The sequence below is a fragment of the Clavelina lepadiformis genome, chromosome 4 (genome assembly GCF_947623445.1).
Source record: "Clavelina lepadiformis chromosome 4, kaClaLepa1.1, whole genome shotgun sequence".
In the NCBI taxonomy this organism is placed as follows: Eukaryota; Metazoa; Chordata; class Ascidiacea; order Aplousobranchia; family Clavelinidae; genus Clavelina; species Clavelina lepadiformis.
In genome coordinates, this window is record NC_135243.1 from 9,728,747 (window position 1) to 9,749,211 (window position 20,465).

The following is a 20,465-nucleotide window of genomic DNA, read 5'->3' on the forward strand; positions in this document are numbered from 1 at the left end:
CACATGCGGCTTACTGTTTTACTGCAAACGAGGTGGCTTAAATTAATTTTCAGCACCATCACATGCGCACATGGAATACTGGCACATAGCTTAAGATCGAGGGCGAATTAGGATCAAGGAAATATTATAAGCTGCATACGTTATGTCATGCTACATTTGCTTACTGCGTTTACATTCATTCCACTTTTTGTTATTGACGCGGTCAAGACGAAAAAGTTGCCAATCAAAAAAATATCAGGACCAAGTAAGCTAAAAAAAAATTAAAAAGTGAAAAGATCGAGAGGAAAATTTATAAAACAAACATTGCAGACTAGGTTATATGGCAAGCTATGTTTATTGGTATAACCATCTTTACCCTCGGGCTGCAGGTGGAACTAGGACCAGCCTCCATAAACTTGGCGATGATTCCTCAAATCGTTCGAACCACGGTTAACGAGTTTGTTGTTGTGCAAGTTCCGCTGTATGGATACAATTTTGTTAAATTGCCTTAATTTTCTTTAGAATTGTTTATCAGGATCACGGGACAAGAGCAAGCGTCGTTAATAACTTCCTCAAGAGCAGGTTATGTCCGCAATTGAGAAGCCAACCCGGTTCGGATTTTTACAAGCCAAAGCAGGCGCTCTAACCTTCCGCAACCAAGCCGATAGTGATTGATGTTTATTATAACGTCATTATGATTTGTTTTTGTTATTTCAGTTCACATCTATCGCAGTTGATTAGAAAAGACTGCCAGGCTTCGTGATGCTGTTCGCAGTAGCGCAGCTTATTAAGAGATGCATTTGGCCATGCCAGTCTCATAAAACCATTTTTGGAGGTCATAAGCGTTTTTCATGTTGTTATAGACCAGGGGTTCTTAACCTGTGGGTAATTACCCACTAGTGGGGAATTTGAGGATTTCAAGTGGGTAACGAAACACAATGTTAAATCTGGAATCAGATTTGCGTTGTGCAATCTCAAAAATAGAGCCTGACATTGACTCGATCGTCGCTGAAAAGCAAGAACAAAAATCGCATTGACGTTGTTTGAAACTACGTAAACGTTCTTTAATGCTATTCTTCTCATTGAAATTGTTCTTTTTGTTAAATACCATTGTGCTTTGGAATATGTCACACAGGTCACTAGGATTCATTTTGATTTTTCAGTCAGTTTTAAAAGTATGTGAGGAATATAGGTTTATTAAGTAGCGGAAGTGGGTAATGAAAAGAAAAAGGTTAAGAACCCCTGTTATAGACTATAGAGATATGTCTTTTCGTTCATCGGATTGTTTGGTATTCGATTACTTATCGGCTATAAATTAAGACATTTAATATGTGGGTTATGCAGCGTTAAAAATCTTTTTATAAGGCATTTCAAAATTGTTCACCATAATTTGTGGACTCTGTTGACTATCGTAGGTAGTCCATATAGGCCTACTATATTAGAATACATTTTATTTAAAGCGGTTTTTAAATTGTAAAACATTTTTTGTGCATGTCGGGTGGGGTTTACGAACGCAATAATTAAGCAAAGTCCTCGCTCCAAGCTGGCACCTTCAATATACCTTCCTCTCATTCATCTTGATGAGTGGTGCGCAAAAACTGCCTCTGTCCCCGGGCGCATAGCTACGCCTCTGCAACTAAACACAAATATTTTGTTTCTAATGAATAATAATGGTCAAAATAGGGGAGTTAATAACAATATTTACTTTAACCTCTGGCCTCATAACACATATAAGGTAGGCTATTATTAAGTCTGAGCGAGTTGGAGCAAACAATTAGTTCTAAAACCAAACAAAGATGACTGCTAACAAACGTGGAAGTGAAACTTACTTTTTGAACACGTGGTAGTGCTGCAGGGGCATTTTCTTAAATGGAATGTTGCAAAATGTAAATTTAAGGCGAAGGAGAGGGACGCTGACGAAGGCTACGCAGCAATCGTAAATTTTAAACGGTTTGGTAATCGTCGGGCGGTGGTTGACTCATTATTGAGCGTAGTCGGAAACGATAACATCATGTTTTGTTTGTCTGCGTTTAGTTAAACATGATATCTTTGCGTAATTGGGCTTGTGTTGGAGTGCAAGCATGCAGTCCAGAGCTGAAAGTCTATGAATTGTGAATCCGTTCTCTACTTTGGTATTAGCTAGTGTTTTGCTGTTTCGGTGTCATTTCTTTTCCGATTCACTAAGTTTTCCAGTCTGGTGGTAAATCACGATTACATTGAACGTAATTGCTGGTTGATCAGAATAATCAAAACAACAGCTGTTACTTACATTTGTTTCCTAAAACACAGATGTGTGTTACAGTTATATTCAATCCATCAATAGCCTATGATGTGAAAATTCTACTCACAAAGTGTAAAATCAAATGTTTCGGTAATACTATATACGAAAACTACTAAAGTTAAGCCACATGCAGGTCAAGTGAAATACTGTAAATCAAAACAAATCAAATTAGATTTAAACGCGAATCAAAACAGGGAAAAGGTGAGTCAGTTCATGGTCAGGTGAGTCAGATCTTTTTGCCAGAGGCCCGATGAAAAATGTTTTTTATACACACTTCTACAGTCCAACTTTCACACATCACATGCTGATGTGCGTGCGTTGTGTAAACGTTGGATCAGGGGCTAAGACTTGAGAGGAATAATATTAGTAGGTTAGTAGAGCTCCATAAAATAGACAAAAGTTTGTTTTTTAGCTATCATGCTTATATTATAGGTTTGTCTACAGAAGTGAATCTATAGGGTAATATTGGAATAACTCGTTTGAACAATTTGCAGATTGACAAATTAATTTAACAGAGTGCTGGTATATTAATAACAATGATTAATTAAGATAGGTTAAAGCAGAGAGTATTACTTCTTGTTATATTAACGTGTGATAGTTGTTATTTTGTATCTGTATTAATGTGACACACAAATCTTTAGACTTATTAAGTTGGTCTTCCACATAGTTTGAGAATAATTTAAAATACTATGATGATATATTTGCTGTATATCTGTTTATAACATCCTGGTCACAATCTGCAAACCGTATTATGCTGGATTTTAGTTTTAGCCGAATACTGTAATACAATAACTGGTAACCTGCCTTTCATCATGTGATGTAATGTTTGAAGAAGTGTACTTATGTATAGGAACTAAGTGATCATACCAAGTGTGAAATGCACAGGAAAGCTGTTAGCCTAGCCCTAAGTTGTATACATTATACAGCACTATCTTTTGTATATAAACATATATACATAAGATACCTTTTGTTGAGTGTTAAAAAACGTAAAGATTTAAGATGTCATTTTAGTATTTTTTAAAATGAAAAAACTTCCAAATCAGAAATTTAAAGCCCAAACTGTTAATGTTATGGCCAAATTTGGGCAAGTACAACAGTTTCAACCCCAATAATACTAGGAAATATTTGATCATAAAACTTAACATGTGTCTATTTCAAAACAAACTCACTTTATATACCTAGAATTCCTTTAAAATAGATTGTGAAAGAATTTCATACTTCATATGAAAATGTCTGAACTAGGGTTGGACTATCCGGATATCGGTTAACCGAATAACTATGGCAATTTTAGCCATATGATATCCGGATAAAGTTTAGTCGCTTAAAACGATAATAAATGCATAACCTTAATGGTGCATTTTTATCAAATTTTGAACTCTTCCGTTTTCAGAAATGGGTGGTCTAGCAGAACAGAAGTAGTGTTTGATTTCATGTTGAACATAATTTAAAAGCTTAGTTCACAGCTCTTCGTCTTGTATTCTCTACAAAACGTTAAGTGTTGAAAGAATTAATTCTATTATGTCACAAACAGTACACAAATCCAATTGAAACGCGTCAGTGGAATTACAAGTTATCCTCCAGGCATTAACACTTTAGTAGAAGCATAGGAATGCGAGTTAGGAAGGACTGTTAATATTGTTTATTTGTTTCACTGTAATTTGGATCAACAGCAAGAGTAAGAGCCGACTTATGTCAAATAAATTGATGTCCATTTAAGAAAACTATGAGTGAATGTGTTTCAATAAATGTGCAAGTGTTTTTGTTATTACAGCAGTGTTAAAATAAGTATATTATTATAGCAACCTGAGCAAGATGTGCTGCTATGTCATTGTAACAGTGCGCTCATTGCTATGGGCCCTTCTAAGCATTACTGTATGTTTGGCTGAGCTTGCAGCATTTATGAGTGCCCATTGGCTGGTTGGTCAGTCAACACCAATTCAATCAAATGGATCCAATGTTGTACTTTCACAAGAGAGTGTTAGAACTACCGGATTATTTCTTAGATGTGAGCAAAAAGGATCCGCTAATTTTATGAGTGTATCAGACAATTGCCGAGTCTACGCTCACACTGTTGGCGAAATTGCATCACCCTTTTGGGTGGCCACTTGCATTTTTATGGTCATTGCTATTCTCTTCCTTTTTATCGTTGCATTGTTTTCTGTTTGGGCATTGTGTTTTCGCAATCTTGGAAGGAAGAGCATCTTCAGTATATCTGGCATTTTGCAAGCCATAGCAGGTTATTACCAAGCAGTTTTCATATATACTGTGTTGTAGATTAGTAGGCCAACCTTACCTTAGTTGTTCTTGTCATAATACAATGTATTTTATTTAAATTCACTTCGATCATCTCAAAATGCAACTGTGTGTTCTTACCAATTTTTATTTGATGTCACTTAACAAGTTCGAAAGAATCGTGTAATACTAAATGCAATAAACGTTTAAGAGATATCTGCTGTTACAGGTTTACTCCTAATATTTTCCCTTGTTTTGTTTCCTGCTGGCTGGGGTTCAGACAAAGTCAAGGAAGAATGTGGTCACCAGGCAGCTGCTTTTAATGTATGTAACAAATTTGGATTCCCTAAAGATAATATAGTTGTGCCACTGCCAAGTAACTAAAACAGTTGTTATATTGTTACATATTGTCATCTGCTTTACGTTGATGGGAGCCAAGGGAATAAGTAATAGCCATCACAAGTCTTGTCTGTTGTATATCCTAACAATATGTAACATGTTAAAATATTTTGTTGGTTACTGTTATTGTTTTCTTAGTGTAAACTAAAGTCGTTTAGGAATAAAGCAAAATCATGCAGCCATGTTTCTTAAATGGATTTTGTATTGTGATATTTACTATACGTTGGAAATAATGCAGTGTTCTACATTTTTAAGTATTACAGGAAACAACAAACATTTTATATATTTATATAACTCATAATATATATGTTTTGCAGCTCGGAACATGTCACATCGGATGGGCATATTATGCTGCTATGTTTGGGACACTTATGTCTTTTCTTTGTGCTGTGCTGTCTAACCAAGCTGAAGCAGCCACTGGCAGCGAGACGGTTGAAAATGATATTATTGATGGAAAAAACCCAATCTGTGCACTTTGATTGACAATGGTTCCTGGTAATGATTACCAAGGCCAAGGTCAAAATTAAAACAAACAAGTTAACCAAGTATTATACTGGAGCTCACGGAGAAGATTTTCATCCAGTTTGTTAATTTGCAAAGAAGGCGGTTGCAAAAATATTTATGAAAAGATGATCATGTTTTATAATCCTTAAATTTTCTCAATTGATATTCAAGTATTTTTATGTACTAAACTGCAACTTAATTCAAAATTCACACACACATATATATGTATACTTGTTTTGTACTATCAGTCGATATATAACCATAAAACGTTATATTTGACTCACACATCACACACAAAAAAGTTTAGTTTTAATAGGTATTTAATTGGTATTTGTCCAGGATCATGTTGTACAATATACATCAATTGGTTAGGTGTTTAGTTTGCCCACCAAATAACTAATGTTTTGTTTGCTTTCGTTTCTCATAGCGAGCTTGGTATTTAGCTCAAGTCAATGAAATTTAAAGATAGACTATTTGCTATTACTCGATTTCTTCAGTCACAATTCGTTCCTACCGCAAATTATCCGCTTTTACAAGTTCTTTTTTCTTTAATAGATTTTTTTACTTATGTGTGTTACACCAAGCTTTGCACTAGAGCTTTGGTCAAGTTAATTAACACCCTAGCTGGTGTAACCGGTTCATTTTCTCGATACCCACGTCATTTACCGTTTGGTTAGGTATTTGTCTCCAACATTATTACCCTTTTCACAATAATTTAGTTCCTGTTGGGTTGAGCATGGAGCGTTCGATGTTGTTTCTCCTAACCAGTGTGATAAACTTATATCAAGCGTTGAAGGTCATAAACGCTTTTGTGTTTTATAGGTCTTTGCCGTTTGGACAGTGACGTTTTGTTCTGCAAACCTAATCGCGTTCGTTTTGTATTATTGCGACATCATTCGAAAGTTGAACTGGCACTTCGACGAATGACATGTTGTGTTATGTTTTGTGCGCACCTTGCCTCAAACGTTGCGCAACCGGTTTTTAGTGGGTATTTACTATTCACGCACAACTGTTCCATGCGTTTGTGGCAACACCAAACCGTTTCTCAAAAGAAGTGTCACAAAATGTTGTGTAGTTCAAGGATTCGATGTTTTTTCCCAGCCGCTATGACAAAACTATAGTGAATCATGAGGACAACAATTTTTGAAAACGATTACCGCGTGATGGATTTTACAGCTTACACTGTAAACTGTGCACCAACTGCACGAACAACTTCAAATTTAGATTTTTTTGCAGTAATTTTATCTGGCATAGCCAATGGAAAATGTGGTCGTAAACATGCATAGGTTTTTACACCGTTGGGAATAATATTCCCAGAGGTTGAACTTTCTACAAAAATTCAAGTTAAATCTCTTGGGCATAGACGCACGGGTCAAGTATGTTGTTTGCTGTTTTTGCTTACCGACCTCCATTGTTTTGACATCTGCTTTGATGCCAAAAGTTTGATTTTTCAATTAATAGATTTCCTCTGCAGGCTACAGAACGTAAAACGTTTTCTTGTTAAATTAAACCGACGATTTTCACAGCTAACCCGGTTAAATTGAATTAATTAATAATTTATCCGCAACGAAATAGGTTAAGCTAGTTTTAATGGCAACGAAACCCGCCAGTAACACGCAGGCATGCTTAAATAGTGTTATGTAGTATGAATTACCCCTTTTCTCTTGTATTGTTCCATTTGTAGATAGGTATTAATGCCATGTACTCAATGTATGTTCTCCCTTGCACGCGTGTTTTACACAGTCTCGTGTGGATTGTGCGTGTCAATGTATGTGTGCGTGCAATAGCGGTCAATTATATGTGTTGCTATTCTACTTTTATTTAAATATTTGTGAAAACTATTACACAGTATTTGAAAATACTGCAATACGGTCTTTCATGGCAATGCTTCCAGTTTACATAAAAGCAGTAGTTAAGTTCGCATACCAATAAATTTTTTGAAGTCGTGTCCATGTAATACCCACACGGCATGATAAGCCAACATACTGTATATTTGCTCTCTACGCTACTCACATTCCTTAGTTGCCTTTGAACAGTTGTTCCATGTAGTGGATGTATAACGCCAACCGTCGAATAAGTGCACTTGATGTAGTCGTTTGAACATGGCTTCCAGCTCTGATTATATTACCCGAGCCTTAAAACTTTATCAAGTGTCAGTATTATTGGAGTTTGCCAACTTACAACTAACGTGTTTGTACTGACCGATAAATTTGTGCTTTTGCCATCATTGGTTATATGTTCGATGTGCGCGCTACGGTTTACTCGAGTCGGTGCTACTGCTTCTAGTTAATGCTTGTGTTTTTGTGTATTATTACGCGTGTGGCGCTTCCTACACTGTACTATGTTTATTTTCGTGGTTTGATTTCATATCAACATCATTACAGAACTTCGTATGTGCACATGGTTTGTTGCTGAAGGTAACGCTATTACTGGAAACGAAAAGCGTTTACCTTAGCTAACCAATTACGCGGTCTATCATCAATTCAGGCCGATGATGAGAGGAAAGTTGCTGATAAATCGGTCTGTTAACAGAGACGTACGATATGACGTTCCTCTCAAATATTTACTCTGATCGGAACACGTTATATCGTCACAGAGCGGCTTTATTGATGGCGTATTTGAGCAAAGACTGGTATCTTTGTAGAATTTCGTACAATTGGAGTCCCAACAAACTTCAAGCAATGTTTCACTCAGACCACTGCGTGCTAGATATAAATCAGCCGATATCGCATGGCATTTTGTTTGCTATTTTGGAACCATTTTCAGGTTGTTTTGTCAGTGTCACAGCTTTGATATACTTCAGACTATATTACCAGGCCCGCTTGTCATATCTTAGTTAATATTATTGTAACGCGATGTAGGCCTATATATGTCAGCATACAGTACGCTCATTGGCAAAATTTTTAATTCATGAAAAGCCCATGTTACGGTAATGATCACGACTCCTGCAAATTTCACTGAAGCGTTCAGTTGATATTTTTTGCATTATAGGTAGGCCTACTGATAGATCTGTTGTTCCACAAGTTTCTCAGCATTTCTTGCATCGGCAATAGCCTGTAAAAAGCTCATTGTGTCTAACTCGGATAAGCTGTCAAGTGCGCACGTTCCCGTTCTCGTTGTCAGAAGAGCCGTAATCTTCTTTATTAAGTCGGATTGCGGTTTGGTGAACGTCAGACTTGAGCCGGTTCGATTGGTTAAGTGTAATACTGTGGCCATGTAAGTTTGTTTTCGTATTTGTCTCTCAGGGTATACGGCTTTCGTAACGAGGTTACGACTGACGTCACAAACGGAACCGCAGCATTACTGTAGTGCATGCATTTAAGCCTTGATGCTCGAAGCTATGGTAGGTAAATATAACAGCCACATGATTAATGGCTTCAAGCATGGGTCACTTTTCGCCTTAAGCAAAATACGAAATTTTAGTATTGTGCATTTGTTATTTAATACGCACTTCATGTCTGCCTCAAGACGACCAAAATTCCCTAATTGTGCATAATCATACAGGTATTATCTCTATACCTTTACTCATAAACATGATTCATATCAAGTCCCGCATAGGGTCGACAGACCCCATTCTGTCATTTACATCATCTTTGCGTTGTCGAACGTAGAACGCACTTTCATTGACATGGTGGGTAAAGTTACTTTTAGCCAACTTAAAAAATATCGAAAATATCATTCATTCTGTTAGTATTTCTAAATACTTCAAAAGACTGACATATTACTCATGGGATTCTCAGTTGTATTGTTTGTCGTAAGGCAGGTACAGGGTATACTAACAAAACGCTGTAAGAAATCACCACTTCAGAAACCGCAAGATACAGAATTCTACGTTCTGACACGTTTTACGATAACCGCAAATGAAGTGGTTTAACCGGTAAAATGATACTATTGAAAGTAAACCTCATAAACCTACAGTATGTCAGTTTCCATTTTAAAAAATGAATTTCCAGATAAAGAGTAAAACATTTCCACAATTGCTAATATGAGTTGGTCTCACTTTACAAAACAAAAATGATCTCAGCATGCATTTCCAGTATCAGTTTCTAATACAGGTTTACAAATAAATTAGTAATTATAACTAGCTAAATGGTATGATGTATATACATACGCCATGGTAATAATATTTTGTTTGATAAATGTTCGCATATGTTTGATAAATGCACTGTATTAAACATATGCATGTAACCATGTAACCTGAGCAATGCACAGAAAACAGTGAAAACAAGCTTATCGTTACGTGACCTACAAGCCTATCAGACCAAAAACACTTCTCAATCAGTCATTTTTCATAATCTGTGCAGGGCTTATTTAGGTCTGGGAAGTTTAAACCTGCCCCATCAGCAAACATGTGTTAGCTAAATATATTGACAAAAAAAATCGGTGGTAACATGAACACAACAATAGAACCAATTGCCAGTTGGTTTGCGCGTATATTAATCAATGACGTGTATTTTGTTAAATATACACCATATGCTTGAGTTTACAGTATTTTGTATTTCTACGTACTTCTAATTGAGCACGGGATCCATTTGCAAATGGCGTTTCGTCAGCCTAGAAGGCGTTTTCATGCAGTAATGGAATATGACGCCTTAAGAATAATCGCTCTAAACGTACGTATTATCGTATTAAGCTAGCCAAAGACCACAAGTGGGAGACCTCCGGCAAGCATGAAACGATTATTGGATTAAATCTCTAGTATTTAATAACCTGTAAATAATTGCTGATTAAGAATTGCCTTACTCTTTTTAAAAGTCAGATTTTCAAAAACACCAGTTTGATTGACAAAAACCGTGAATCTCGACAAAACAAAACCTGATGATTAATGAAGCTAAAAGGCTCGTAAACTTGCGTGATACGTCACCAATAACGACCCAAGGATTTAAAAGTCAACAACTTTGAACACTATAAACAACAAAACGTTGCCGGATCAATTTAAGCTAAGATGAAAACTCTGACATGATGCTGTTGAATTTAACGTGTTTTAAAAAAAATTTAAGCTATATTTAATCTTTCAGGGGTTGTTTCAACAAAACTTGTTCCTACATTTTAATATCGAAATTCATTGGAACAAAGACAAACCCAGGTTTTAGAAATGGCAACCCGGAAAATGTCAATGATGATTTCACTCGCCTGAGATTGATATCTTTTCCACCCCGAGGGTTATCTCAGGTGGTTATACGTTAAAAGCATTAGGACCCTAATGTCGATCAAAACCGCACCGTAATTGAGTGAGCTGTAATTGGCAATTTAGTGCACCAGCATGAGGTAAGACACGAAGTAAGCAGCATAAAAATCCGCCAAGGATAGCCGCTGGGGAGTGGATAACATAAAACAATGATTTATGAACGTCTGAACACTGTCTCGAAACGCCAGGAGGTAATGAAATCTCTCTATGCACGATATCGCCTGGTGGTAATATATTTGTAACAACTTTTCAACGAAGTAAGCTCACTTTGTCAACGAATCCGGCCATTTGATGGATCACGTGACTAGACACAAACGGGAGCCGGTTTTGTTATGATGAAGCGAGGTGAATCATTCAAGTGAGATAGATATACGAGAACACATTGTTTACCGTCGGTGTGAAGATACATTGACTCGAACCATCAAAATGCATAAACATTATGCCAGTTTTAGGCCAATAGAACCCCATTACCTTGAACGTATGACTGGTGAGCTTGCCTTTTGCTCAACAAAAACTTTATGGCGGATAGTGATCTTGCGGTTTAAGCATGTCTCGTTTCATGTTTAATGCTACCAATTCCAACATAGCCCCACATCTTTGCGAACAGGGGTCATTTTATTTATCTACTTGCAAAACACTTTTTCGCTTGTTGCAGGCAGTTTAGGACGTTTAGCACTAAGCTGTCATTTCCTCGCTTTGTTAATCAAATCAACAAATCGCCTTCGCTTGATAAGTCTACTACGTCATAAAACCGTCATTCAATAGCTTTGAAATAAAGCGTGACGGCGTGGATGACGTGGAATAGAATTGCTGCAATTACACCGAAGGCGGCTTAAATGAAATAAAGAGGCCGGCCTTGAGGCGTTTGGATTTCCTTAACAGCGGCTACGCGCACGCATTTTAGAAAGCCTTTGTAACGAACGATGATAAACAAAGCGTTATAGTTTTCGTTTTAACTAAAATTATGACCTGCAATCGCTCCATTGGGACAGCTTATTTCTATTCATCAATGCTTTTAGAAACGCATGACGACTTCTTTTCGCACGCCCTTCGACGTTCATGCTGTCACGTAATATATTTATTGCTTGCGGAGTTAATTATTAGCCGTGATAATATAAATTTTATGTAAGCTCAAACGGAGGAATATCCACAATAATTAGATTACTCCACGAACCAAATTAATTAGATCTTTTGTATGATTTATTCAGAATAAAAAATTAACTATAATTTAAAAAAATGTTATTTAACATATTTAATCTGTAAAACTTAAACTAAACTATACCAAGATATATTTTTCAAAATGCCTGGCTTTGGCTGTGTGGTTCGGCAAACGACTTAAATCTTTAGCTAAAATTTGATGTGACTTAAGCGTATAATGCTAACCTGTTAAGTTTAACTGTTTTTTCTGTACGGGTAGGGATGACGATGGAAGCAATCGACACAACCAAGGTATTTTCTACGCGGTTTACTACCCTACTACCAAATATGGCATCGGTCTACCAAGTTTATAACAGGATGGAATTTCCGATACCTAATCCTCAGTTGTTGGTTGGTAAATGTCGAAATAACCGTTTTAAACGTCAGCCAATAACACGTCAGTGTTATTGCATATTGGAAAACGCTGAAATGAAATATGTCTTGTGCAAAAACGAGTTTAAAGAACCAAAACATCGTACGCATTAGCAGTTACGTTTTTAGATATATGTATAAATCTGTTAAATATTTCTTTTGTGTTTCTATGGTATCATCTAGCGGCAATCTGCTTGTCTGCCTGATATATATCGATATATTGAATAAACTTGAGCAGTTGCAAGTCAGTTAAGTACTTTGTATATTGTTCCGTCTATCTATATGGTTTCCTTCCGTAGTGTGCCCCTTATGGCATTAAATGATAATATGATTATTTTTCCAATAAATGATCCAATCAAGCCATTTAAAACTGTTTAATTGTCTATTAATTTCAAAACTAACTCCGATTTCCGTACATGATAGTTGAATAAATATATTCCCATATTTTTCAATCAACTAGGTGTGCACTTTTATTATTGCATATTAAAAATAGTGTAGTGCATACTTCTTTGGATTTAGAGCATACTGTAAAACCAAAATCGTTATACGCAGTTTGAAGTTACCGTTTAGGTTTAGGGTAATAAAAACACGTAAGCAGGTGTAATTGTATTAAAAATAAATTGTTTATTACTAAACCGCAGGCTGTTTAGCGACGACAGACACAACGACTTGCACATGGGCGTCATTCGTGTAACAGGGTCGTTAGGTCACATAATCCCACCGAACGCATAAAGAACTGAACCGCACGTGTTCATTTTCTTCTGTTTGACAAAGGAAATCGTGGCCGCATTAACTGTTTTAGAAGGCTCATCCCGTCGAGTGACGTAACAATCAAATACAATGACACGTAGGTCGATTTTGAAAATGTATGTGAGAATGAGTTATTGTATTTTAGGCATAGTGATGTACTTCAATACATAAAATAGCCCACGTTCTTTAAAATATCAATGCAAGCGTTTAGCCACAGCCAACGCATTTCAAAAACTTGGTATTTGTTGCTAGCCTAAGCTTCAAATTGGGCGTTGCGCTATAATAATTTTGCAATAATCTTTGTTAAGCATATGATTGTGCAACATACACAACCTCAGAACACGGTCAAACGGAAAAGGCAAAGCTAATGATTAAAAGCATATTACTGCATCCCAATAGTGTATAATGGTAAGTAAGTAGCCTAACCTGAGGAGACACTATTTGTAACATTTTTCAGATATTGCAGCCCATGCAAACAATTGGAGGAAATTGTGTGCTAGCGCAGGCATGCGGTGTCTCGAAATGAGCCTTAGCAATATGGTGCACCTGACTTGTCCAACAAACGAATATATGGTTGCTTACTATATACCAAGTAAACAGGAGATATGCTTATCGGTAAAAGCAATCGTTTTAAATGCACATGCTTTTTCTATGTGTATGGATGAAAGAACATTTCCTTCAGATATTAGCCTACTTGTGACAAGTATTAAGCAGTGGGACGGCAAAATTTTAACGTTTAATTTATTTGTCACAATAGTTTTTATGGACGTGGTCATAGTACCTTAATCGTTGGCTTCGGACTCTTTACACAACTTAAACACCGTGGTGCACAACCATTCAAGCCCCAGTTACCGTGCTTATCTGTATCTGTGCGAATTGTCTGATGGCTGCGTTTTTTATTTGTCATTTGCTGTTTAGGTACTTGATCTAGACACGGACGTTTACTGTAGATGGCTTACAAAAGGAGCGTAAACTGGGTCAGCCATATTAAGCCCGTGGTTCGAGTCTTTGCTTAACTAATTAGCGCGGCTTCGTTAGATTAAGCTTTTCTTGCAACCGGCGGCAAAACCCTCGAACAACGAAACAATAGATTTAGGTCAGGAGAATGCTTGCCAGCGTTAAAACGAGAACGGCGTAATTGCGGTCCTTTTCATACAGGCGATAAGCGAGCTCCGCAAACGAAAAAATTTGGTATTAGAAGGTCTAGTGTCGGGTTTGGCCTATGGGCTTGGGTATAGTTACCAGGAAAAAGAAGTAGCTGAACTGAAAGAAAAGAGAGAAAAGTTTGCTCTATGTAACCTAGTTTAATGACATTCTTCAACAGAACCGCTGTTCATAGCATCTCACTTTAGATAGGCAAAACCCTAAAAATGACAAAACTTTGGCAGTGGTTTAAATGTTTCAAAATGTGCGCAGAGTAAATACGTGGGATGAGTTCGGAAGCGAAATTGTACTCTAACTAAAGTTGCACATCGGTCTCCCACGCCTGTTGCAGGCAGGTTCGCTTAGCTCATAGGAAATGTTTAACACACTTAGCCCAAGATGATGTGTAGAACAGTTAGGCTACCGAAAGCTGTTGGGCAGATATTTTGCGTGCGATTTTGCAATTCTGATGCCTATTAAACGTTGTACTATTAAGGATAGTATTTTTCGATGTAGCTTAGGCTTTTTGCTGGGGCAAAGTAGAATTAATATTAAACAAAATTTGTACACGTAGGCTATGTAATAAGGCTTCAACATGGTAAGAGATATAGCTTAAGATGTATAGCATTATGTTGTGGATTACAATATCTCAAAAGAGTTAACCAGGCCACTACTTAGCCTGCAAAACTTAAGCTACTTAGCCTACTTTTTTCAAAGTGTTAATTTCACCAACGGATTGCATTGTTTGAGATTAGGCTCGGTGTTCAAGCTGTGATTACTTTTAGGTTACATAAAGACTTGGGGCTAAGGCGATATAAATTTTTTACGCATTTAATTTTTGTCGGTTTAAGTAAAGGAAACCCAGTGAGTTTTGTTTTTGTTGTAAAAACGAGCTTGCAAAAATTTATTGATATCCAATATCGGCATCAATATGTTTAACGTTTAGGCTTGCATGTAAGTGAAATTCTGCGATGGCCAATAAATCTAGGTTTTGCGTACAGTTTTCTAGTGCACGTCCAGATTCCGCCAGTAAAATTCGGATTTTGTTCAACGATAGCCAACCTGGTGAGATACAGAAAATTTGGAAAGAACTATACAACACTAATGCTCCAAAGGATGTCAAAATTATTTGTGAAAGTGAGAAATTTCGAATTTTTGAAATACTTGCATCTGAACTAAAACGTATTAAAAAACTGTGCTATGACGGTTAAATGCTTATTAATCATAGTAAACCAATAAACCTTATTTTAAGATGTTAAGCTAATGTCCATTGCGAAGGATGCCATGCTTGGGCATATGTTTCTTAACAGTAAGGGTAAAATCCCATTGCTAATCCGACTGCCTAGTTTTGTCACCGTGATCAATCATGAACGAAATGCTAATTGTTAATGGTCATGCATTTTCCTAATCGCTTGTACCAAAACGCATCAATGGTTCGTCTGGAAACTGGGTCAGCGGTATCGCTTATTAGGCCTTATGCATCAAAACGTCGATAACACCTAACACCATTAATCTTCTTTTGTAGATCAATCATCTTATGCCTTAAACAACCCCAAAGACTTCGCCGCATTTATGGCCATTGCAGAGGACCAATACCGGATTCACCCATCTAAACCAATGTCCGTCGTTCTTGCTATTTCGGGTGATTATTATACTTTGACAACTACTTCAACGTCTTCACAAGACAGCTCGCCTGAACGGCATCACAATGAGGAAACAACTAATGGTTTCTGTAATCAACCGACAAAGGTACGATGCCCAATCAATTAGATCCAATGTAATCGACAAAAATGCTGTTTACCAGCAAGATCAACCGTTACACAAGCTTAAATTATAAAAACGTAACTTTTAGGAGGAAGAAAGTCCGTGTAGCTCAGGAATAAAGAATCTCAAAATATCTGACGATAGCCCACATAACAGCTCGGATCATGCTGGCAATTCTGAAAACAGCCAAGAACGAAATCACGAAATACTACACAACGACCATGGTGCGCAAGACCTCAGTATGAAAAGCAATGGACATCACAAATTTGACCAAGTACACCGCAATGGTGGCCCGGATCAAGGTTTAGGCCTTTCGGCATTTCCGTTTTACGATAAAGTGCGAGAAAGCAGCATTTACAAGAATGGGTTTTCGCCATGTCAAATCTCATCACCTACAGTGTCGTGTGCAGCAGCAAATTTTGTGAGCAACATGCAACAGCAACGTCTTATGGGACACAGTCCCAGCGCATCGTTTATCTTGCAGAGCTTTTGGCGAAATAATTTTGAACGAGCAGCTGCAATGCAGCTCGCCAACGGCTTTAACCATTCTAACGGATCCAACGAGAGCTTATTAGCAGCATCGTTGAATGACTTAAGGTAAAATTAGCAACATTAAGAACTAAGAAGAAGACAGAAAAATAAATAAGTAGTGATCTTCAGCACAAGTATATTTTACAAAATACCTTAGAATGAATGTTTAACCAAATTTTATACCAATGTAGGTCGTTGCGCAGTGGAGGGGCACCGACATCACGTGATGACGATGTCCAGAAGAAGAGAAAACGTCCCTCGAAGTCCTCGGTATGTACATTTTTCATTTATCTAAACGAGCGTATAAGGCGGTGTTTGTATTTAACGATTTATCTACTTTTCTTTTAGGGGAACAAAAAAAATGCCAATGGTACTGAAACGTCGAAGCGAATGAGAAGCTCACCTTCACAAAGTAACATTGAGTACCATTACCAACGGGCAAAAGAGTACGAGTAAGTAAGCCGAATTTTCTTTCAGTTCCGTCCACAAAACTTCCAGCCCAATCGAGTTCTTCTTCTGTTTATAGAACGATGCCGGAAGAGCAACAAAAAATGCATAATTCAGCTCATAGATCGCATTGGAAGCATTTACTCTTTGTCACACGAAGTAGCCCCAACTTTGTAAAAACGTTCAAATATGCCAAGGTATCTGGTAAATACATTGCATGGATGGTTGTGCACCACGATTTATTTCCCATAATTTGTGCCTTTATCTCTACCTCACAATATACGAGTGTAGCCTTGCCCTTTATGTTATAGTACGATGAATGGTCGTCTGAAGCACGTGATATTTTCGCCATATCGCAGCCGGACAAGTACAGGTGGTCATTTCTCACTATTTCCAAGCAGGGCGATGTCCTTTGCGACCGTATAAAGGGCCGTATTCAAGATCTTAAAGACATGGAATTGGAAGACAAACCCGAATGGTGTCCACCGGTAACGTCGGAAATATTGGATTGGACTAAACTAACGCAGCATAATTTTGCTTCAAACTTAGTTCCTTTATTTTGTAGCTGTTAAAGTTTTTCTCCTTTTCCAGGAGGAAGTTTTGGATACTGCAATCAAAAGAGCAGACACTCGTTTAATACAACTTAGAAAAATTATAGCTGCACGGTGGGTAGCGCATTGGTTTTCTCAGATCATTCAAAGTTACGTTAAAATCTTAAGTTTGTATGAAAAACTTTGTTTTCCTGTAGAAAGTTGCTAGCTGAGCAAAATGGAGATGCGCCGCCGCCGACTAAGCAAAGAGCTTTGACGAAGGTGAATAGAAATCCAAAACGTCCAAAAAAAAACATCCAAAACGTATAAAAACTATAAACAATATTTCTCCCATGAAATGCTGCAAAGCTTAAAACTGGTCTGTTACCACGTTTTCAACAATACCGTTTGTAATTTTCTCTTTCGCAGACCACCAACTCAAGACGCCGCCATGCCATAAAGTCCAGACCAAATAAGATTGTTTTGCCACCAGCATTGCATGCACAACTTTGGCCAGCATGTTTACCGCCCAAATCGGATGCCAGTCCGAAGAAGCAGAAAATAAAGAAGGAATCAGCAAAGCCACCCGAAAAGTAAATTAAATGACAATGTTTTACCACTGATCTCAAAATTCTTATCTTATAATGTTGTAAGGTATGGTTTGAAGCTAAGACAGCAAACAAAAGTTTTGGAATAAGGGAGTTACCAAGACTATATAGTTCATTTGAAATATCTCTATTCGTTTCTACACAGTCTTTTCTCTTGCTATTTAGTTAACGTTTTGAAAAATAATGGAAACGATGCATGTTTTCAAAAGACGTCTTTCAAAACATCTGTCTTGACATCTATTGTGATTTGCTTGTTTTAATGTTCTCCTGGAGGTTCTGTCAGTGGGTTCCCTATGCAAACTTAACCGATTTTAATTAGTCAGAACAAATTTTGTTTAGAATGCAAGTAGGTTATGAATATTTAACTCATGACATGTGTTAAAGCTGATGCGTACTAACTGTAATTTTCTTGTTCAATGTGAATTCAACTGGTTACTCAGGTAAAACAGCTTTAAGTGCAATTGTAACAAACATTTCTTATTAGTTGGTGAAATAAATACAGCGAACCGTACCCTATACATAATTGTTTTGATATTATGTGAATGAATATTTAAGTTCTATAGATTCGATTGGATATAATATGAGCGCAGAAGATTTATTAAACTCGAGAACAAAGTTGTACGTTGTTGTCTTCGATCACTGTTTCTAAACGTCGATCGGGTATGATACGATGCATAACGTATAAGATGCTTTTAACTGTTTTTTTTTGTATCTTATACTGGTAATGCTGCAGTCCAGAAGTATGAAAGGAAAGTGTGAAAGTGAAACATACACAATTGTGCAAACGGTTATACAAATTTCGGAATATTTTAATTTTCTTATTAACTGCAACGTATAGGGAACCTCTAGATTCATTACAAGTCTATATCTTATTCAAAGTTAGTGGAAAGTCTAAAAACAAGTTAATCTTATATGAAAAAACACTCCTCACTGAAGATTCTGGTAAAATGTTTTGAAAAACAATTCTTGGTTAGGTAATTATAAGCACAAGAAAATCGTAAAGTTTACCTTAATTGGGACGTAGATTAAATCTCTTGTGATGTCATAGGTTAGTGGTCGAAAAATTGGGCCTTCAAAAAAAATACAATAGGTCCCATATTATCCCATATACATATAGGTCCCATAGAAATACACTTTAATTCCCATATTACATCCTATAATCAAGTAAATGTGGGCTGAGTAATAGTTTCAGTACTTTTTTTTATTAACCCGTTAAACTTTGAACGTTAGCGTACCCCTTCTCGATGTTTTTTCCATCGTAACTTATGGTTAATTACAGCTATGGCGGCAAACACCTGGAAAAAGCAACCAGTAACGTCCACTCACATGGCGTTAATTCTTACGTCATATTGAAAGTGCAAGCCTATTTTTTATATGATCTAACGCTAATCATTCACTTCCCTACCACTTCCTTACTTACCAACTGTTACAATAATTGGTAATAGTTGCCCTAATCAACTTCCACTTACCAACTGTGACATTTGTTAAATAATTCACTGTGAGTGTACGAAGGATATCGATAAGATGATGGTGGCTGAATAGTGTGAACCCAGCATATAGTAAAATGAAAACAAGATGTAGATTGGCACTTCTTTAGGTGTACAAAGAAATCAGAAATCAAATTCTTATTACACTTGACGAAGCAAGCTTATGTTTACGAAAGCTCGTGTAGAAAATTAAAAAATAAAGTTAACCTTCACAGTGTCAACCTATATCATGTTCTTATTTCAGGGATATCTAAGTCACACTTCAGTCAGCAACAGATATATACAGAGGTTCAAGCTTTATTTTATCAGTAACGAAAAACGATAGTTTCCGATAAATTGTGAAAGCTGAATATAAATTTCATATCTTACAATTAAGATGTTAAATTTAGGGCAGTCAGAACTGACTGCTATAGTCAGCTTGTGGGATTCCAACCCACGCTCGCACAAACCTACATTTCTGACTTCAGTTGACTCTCGTGTAAGGAAAGCAACAACAGCAACTTGAGTAATCTATGACAGGGGTGGGCAAACTTTTTGTACTGAGGGCCACATTTGAAAAAATGTTGCAGCCGGGGGGCCGCACACTCTCATTACAAAGTAGGAAAATTTACCCGGTGAGAAAATAAACGCATATTCATATTAAACACGATTTTTGTATTTCACACTCAGTTACGTTTAAAGCTTTACGTTTTAATCATCATCACAAAGGCCTACGGTAGCCGCTACCGTATTTGTATTTTATGATCAAACAATTGAATCAAACAATGCGTGAGAAGTGTACGGCTAGTTGCTGAGAGCATGTTGCAATACATGCGCGACTGACGTGTGTGTATTTACACACTGAAAGTGAGGAGAAAAACACACTCGTAAAGGGAATAATATTTTGTCATTTAACCTGTTTAATTAAAACAATAAGTGACGAGTAGGAGTTTCGGCGAGTGCCGACGGGCCGTAGTTTGCCCACCCCTGATCTATGATATAAAGAGTCTTCATCTACGTCACAATAAAGCCAAAATCTGAGACTTTTTGCATTTTTTTTGTCGATAACTAGAT

At 36.9% G+C, this 20,465-nt stretch overlaps 2 protein-coding genes across 2 annotated transcripts; both read left to right on the forward strand.

Moving 5' to 3' along the window:
* Positions 1-3,129: 3,129 nt before the first annotated feature.
* LOC143452314 (LHFPL tetraspan subfamily member 2 protein-like) lies at positions 3,130-7,794 on the forward strand. The gene is made up of 3 exons (XM_076953228.1): positions 3,130-4,496; positions 4,722-4,816; positions 5,209-7,794. Exons 1-3 carry the CDS (start codon positions 4,073-4,075, stop codon positions 5,368-5,370), a joined length of 681 nt encoding a protein of 226 aa, XP_076809343.1. The 5' UTR covers positions 3,130-4,072; the 3' UTR covers positions 5,371-7,794.
* A 6,464-nt stretch (positions 7,795-14,258) lies between these two features.
* LOC143453468 (uncharacterized) lies at positions 14,259-18,556 on the forward strand. The gene is made up of 10 exons (XM_076954814.1): positions 14,259-15,182; positions 15,571-15,794; positions 15,898-16,406; positions 16,532-16,610; positions 16,689-16,792; positions 16,867-16,984; positions 17,099-17,275; positions 17,379-17,452; positions 17,536-17,599; positions 17,747-18,556. Exons 1-10 carry the CDS (start codon positions 15,017-15,019, stop codon positions 17,912-17,914), a joined length of 1,683 nt encoding a protein of 560 aa, XP_076810929.1. The 5' UTR covers positions 14,259-15,016; the 3' UTR covers positions 17,915-18,556.
* Positions 18,557-20,465: the final 1,909 nt, after the last annotated feature.

Coding starts and splice junctions, on each gene's coding strand:
- LOC143453468 (XM_076954814.1), top strand. CDS start 15,017: ATGGCCAATAAATCTAGGTTTTGCGTACAGTTTTCTAGTGCACGTCCA. Junction 15,795..15,897: donor TCTGTAATCAACCGACAAAG/GTACGATGCCCA, acceptor CGTAACTTTTAG/GAGGAAGAAAGTCCGTGTAG. Junction 17,276..17,378: donor AACCCGAATGGTGTCCACCG/GTAACGTCGGAA, acceptor CTCCTTTTCCAG/GAGGAAGTTTTGGATACTGC.
- LOC143452314 (XM_076953228.1), top strand. CDS start 4,073: ATGTGCTGCTATGTCATTGTAACAGTGCGCTCATTGCTATGGGCCCTT. Junction 4,497..4,721: donor CATTTTGCAAGCCATAGCAG/GTTATTACCAAG, acceptor CTGCTGTTACAG/GTTTACTCCTAATATTTTCC. Junction 4,817..5,208: donor ACCAGGCAGCTGCTTTTAAT/GTATGTAACAAA, acceptor TATGTTTTGCAG/CTCGGAACATGTCACATCGG.